General features: G+C 36.3%; 1 protein-coding gene across 1 annotated transcript; it reads right to left on the reverse strand.

Annotated features, from left to right (window-relative positions):
- Positions 1 to 3,364: 3,364 nt before the first annotated feature.
- Positions 3,365 to 4,509, reverse strand: LOC103108386 (proline-rich nuclear receptor coactivator 2-like). Its single transcript, XM_060184095.1, is given in 2 exon segments — positions 3,365 to 4,100; positions 4,103 to 4,509. Coding segments are annotated over 2 exon segments (414 nt in total). The 5' UTR covers positions 4,223 to 4,509; the 3' UTR covers positions 3,365 to 3,806.
- Positions 4,510 to 4,891: the final 382 nt, after the last annotated feature.

Raw genomic sequence — 4,891 nt, forward strand, 5'->3', positions numbered from 1 at the left:
ATATCAATAAAAAAAAAGGTTAAATCAAGAGCAAATAAAACTGCTACCATAATGAATCAGGACAGGAGCCCTGAAGAAACTTCAAATCAGTCATAAGTAACAATAGATAAGAAAAGTATCTAAGCAGTAGTAAACCTAAAAATCACAGAAATGAAGACAACTATGGAGGAAAGGGCTACAAGAATTAGGGAAACAACAGATGAGACCCTCAAGGAAAATACTAGCTACCTCAAGGTAATCAGCAAACTGAAAGCTGAAATAGCTGAGCTAAAAAAGGCCAGTTAGCAGAACAAGCTGATACTATAACTGAACTGAGGAAAGAAGCTGAGAGAAGGGAAAGCAGATTAACAGAAGTGAAAACAGAATCAGCCAGACAGAGTATGAGCTATAGAAAAACTAAGAAAGAGGTAGAAGAGCTAAAAACAAGATTGAGAGACACTGAAAACAACAAAAGAGACATATACATATATGATGATCTCAAAAGAAGTAGCATTCATGTAATTGGCCTACCAGAGGAAAAAAAGAAAGGAAGGGGAAGTAAACACCCTAGAGGAAATAATAGAAGAAAACTTCCCAAACCTGAACAACAGAAAGGACATTAAGATTCAAGAGGCTCAGAGAGTCCCAAATGGAATCAACCCATACCTGAAGATGCCAAGACACATCATAATTACAATGAAAAGAAGTAAGGATTAAGAAAGGATCCAAAAGGCTACAAGAAAAAAAAAAAAAACTTACATACAGGAGAAAACCCATAAGACTATCAGCAGATTTCTCCACTCAAATTCTAAAAACCAAAAGAGAATGGCAAGATATCTATGGAGCCCTCAATGAAAAAAGGATTTTAACCAAGGATAATATATCTTGCTACACATTCATTCAAACTAGATAGAGGGATCCAAACCTTCTCAGACAGACAGCAGTTAAAGGAAGCAGCAATCACCAAGACTGCCCTGAAAGAGTAGTCTCTAAAATACCTTCTATAAACAAGGACATCACCATAGTACTTGTAATGATAATAAATATCAGAGCAAATAAAAAGTTGTTGAATATGACAATGCATATTTGAAAAGAATGTGTATTTCAGTTTTGGGGGGTGAATAACTGTAAAAATATTCAGGAGGTATAGTCTGTCCATCTCTTTGTTTAATTTTCTTGTTTCTTTGTTGATTCTCTGCTTAGTTGATCTATCTAAGTGTGAGAGTATGGTGTTGAAGTCTTAATACCTTAATACATTAATACCTTAAATCTATGATATCAATAAATGTCAATGGCTTAAACTCACCATTAAAAGTCACAGAGTGGGAGGATAGATCAGAAAACAACACAACCATATACTGCTTACAAGAATCCTACCTGACACAACAAGACAAACACATACTTAAAGTGAAAGGATGGAAAACTATCATACAGGCTAATGGGCCATAATAAAAGGCAGGAACAGTTATCCTCATCTCTGAGACAATAGACTTTAAATTTTAATTTTATTACTTTAAATAAAGTAATAAAAGATAGGTAAGGCCATTACATAATGATTAGAGGATCAATCAACAAAGAAGATTTAACAATTATTAACATCTATGCACCCAGTGAGGAACCATCTAAATACATGAAACACCTACTGAAAGAACTACACAACTACATCAATAGCAATACAATAATAATGGGAGACTTCAACACCCTACTCTCACACTTAGACAGATCAACTAAGCAGAGAATCAACAAAGAAACAAGAAAATTAAACAAAGAGATGGACAGACTATACCTCCTGAATATTTTTACAGTTATTCACCCTCCAAAACTGGAATACACATTCTTTTCAAATTGACACAGCACATCCTCAAGGATAGACCACATTGTTGGTATGGTTTTAATTCCGCTTCTAAAAACCCCTTCTGTTTCATTTGGTTTAATCCCCCCTGCTTAACACTGTATTCTATTTACATAACCATTGTTAACTAAGCACCACCCTCCCTCCAGGGCATTCGTGGTTCAGTGGTAGAATTCTCACCTGCTCCACGCCCTCTCCTTGTCACACCCTGATTTTCACCAGTCACTTTTCTCTCCACCCTCTCTACATCACATCCTGTTTACACCCTATGTGGCAAGTATTTTAGTATTAGTTTAGCTTAGCTTGGATTAGATTGCGCGGTGTTCTGCATGAATAAAGAGATACTGCATACAACCCAGCCATAAGTCCCTGGTCATCTATCTCCACTCGCGAAGCCAGCCTGACACCACATATTATGCCACAAAGACAGTATCAACAAATTCAAGAGCACTGAAATCATCCCAAGTATCTTCTCAGATCACAGTGGAGGAAAACTAACATTCAACCACAAACAGAAAATTACTAAAAGTCACAAAATTTGGAAACTCAACAACATACTGCTTAAGAAGTGCTGGGTCAAAGAGGCATTCAAGCAAGAAATTGAAATGTTCCTGGAAACAAAAGAAAATGAAGATACAAGCTATAAAAATATTTGGGACACAGTTAAAACAATACTGAGAGGGAAACTCAGTCATACAAGCACACATTAGAGAATAAGAAAAAGCTCAAATAAATGACTTTACTGTATGCCTTAATGACTTAGCAGAAAAGGAACAAAGGAAAGCTAAAACAACCAGATGGATGGAAATCACTAAAATTAGAGCAGAAATAAACTACATCAAAAATAAGAGAAACATAGAGAAGATCAATGAAGCTAAATGTTGGTTCTTTGAAAAATTAAACAAAATTGACAAACCACTAGCCAGACTCACTTAAAAAAACAGGGAGAAGACTCAAATAAATAGAATTATAAATGATAGAGGAGCTATCATAATGGACACCACAGAAATTCAGAAAAACATGGAAACTTTTACAAAGAACTATACACCACCAAGCTAGAGAATCTGGAAGGAATAGAAGAATTCCTAGAAAAATATACCCTTCAAAAATGGAACCAGGAAGAACTAAAGAACCTAAATGCACCAATCACTGACAAAGAAATTGAAACAGTTATTTTTTATTTTTTTTTAAATCCATACTAAAATACTCTTATTTCTATAAGATAAATTCCAACAAATTTTTACATATACATGTTTACTACATATATTTACATGGCTCTATATAAGTACTTAAAAAAATCCACATTATAAAACTCCCTACCTTAAGCAACCTCTGCACGATGGCTTGAGGTCAGATCACTGTCGAATAGCTTGTGCAGTACAATACAAAAATGTATTTCGAAAGCTACTCAATGACCACCAAATGATTTGTTGGCAGGCAACTACCACTACATGAAAAGAGTATGTGGTCTTGTTATATACGACCCCTAGTGTCCCTTTCCATTTTTACCAGCTTACTGTAACTACTCGCAAAAGCAATTCACATTTTATTTTGGCAGTGCATCAGATTGTTGGCATATTACTGGTTTGGTTGTTTCTGGGATATTACATTTTCAAACACTTTAATTTTCAATCCTTGTTTTATCTTAGCTAGACATCTGTAGTCAAATCAAACTTCCAGCAAGTCTGACCCAATTTCCCCAAGTAAATTAAAAAAAAAAAAAAAAGTTCGTTCCTTTAAATTTAACTGAAAGTTTAGGAGTTAACTGAATTTTTAGTACATGTACAATTATTAGTTGTTGAAATTGCACTGATACTACCATTACATCACAGTGCACACAACACTAACTGAGATCAGTCTAATTTTATCTTCTCTACTTTAGTCAACATTGTTACACAGATCAATTCCCTGGTGAATTTGTTTCAAAATAACTGGCCAAGTACCCTTAAATATAACTCAATTTAAGCAGTACTTTTTATACCTGTACTTTAAGTAAGGTTTTAAGTTGAAATGTCATTGTTTCCTTGTCAGAAGGATTAAAAGAAACAGGAACCCAGTGGCTTGGTGGTTTAGGTAGAACACTTGGTGATGGTGGCTCACTAAATTTGGCTCCAGCATAGTTCTGATTAGTTTGAGACTTAAAAAGTAAGGTGGGACTTGATAAGCTGGAGTTCCAATTTTGATTATTTAAGTTTTGGTTCTTGCCCCCACTTTGCATAACCTGCCATGTAGCTGCTGAGTTACAAGTATGTCCTCTTTCTTTTTTTTTTTATGAACAATCTTCATCTGGGAATTCTGATCCTTAGTCTTCTGTCTATTAAGCTGTTGTTGGTTCTTAGTAACATTTCTAGATTGAGGAGCTGGAATGTTATGCCTTTCTCCACCACCCATCTTCAACTTCTTTGTCACCTTTCAGTCTGCTTTTCAGATTGCAAGACTTCCACTACTTGTCCTCTTCCTTGGCGCCAAGCCCAGGACAGTAGATGCTGTTTTCTGACAGAGCCTTTCCTTTGTCTCAAAACACAAGTTTTCATGGGCTGATCTGCTGAGTTCAGCCTAGGAGCTGAGGTCAACATCGGAGTCTCCTCAGCACACGAGTTTGAGAGAAGTCCTAGCGACTTCAAGCTCGGGGCGGCGGTTCCTGCTCGGCGTCGAAGGCCCCCTCCCCTCCCAGGGAGAGCCGAAACAGTTATTAAGAGTCTTCCCAACAACAGAAGTCCTGGACCAGATGGCTTTACAAATGAATTTTACAAAACCTTCAAGAAACAGTTAATACCTATACTTCTAAAGCTCTTCCACAGCTCTTCCACAGTTAATACCTATACTTCTAAAGCTCTTCCACAGATAGATAGAAACAGGAACATTCCCTTCCACCTTCTATGAAGCCAACATCACTCTGATACGAAAAGCAGATAGGGACACAACAAAAAAGAAAAAGTACAGACCATTATCTCTGATAAACATAGATGTCAAAATATTGAACAAGATCCTGGCCAACCAGATAAAGCAGTATATCAAAAAGATTGTTCATGACCAAGTGGGATCTATCCCAGGAATGCA

This window comes from Erinaceus europaeus, unplaced genomic scaffold (genome assembly GCF_950295315.1).
Source record: "Erinaceus europaeus unplaced genomic scaffold, mEriEur2.1 scaffold_303, whole genome shotgun sequence".
Classification (NCBI taxonomy): Eukaryota; Metazoa; Chordata; class Mammalia; order Eulipotyphla; family Erinaceidae; genus Erinaceus; species Erinaceus europaeus.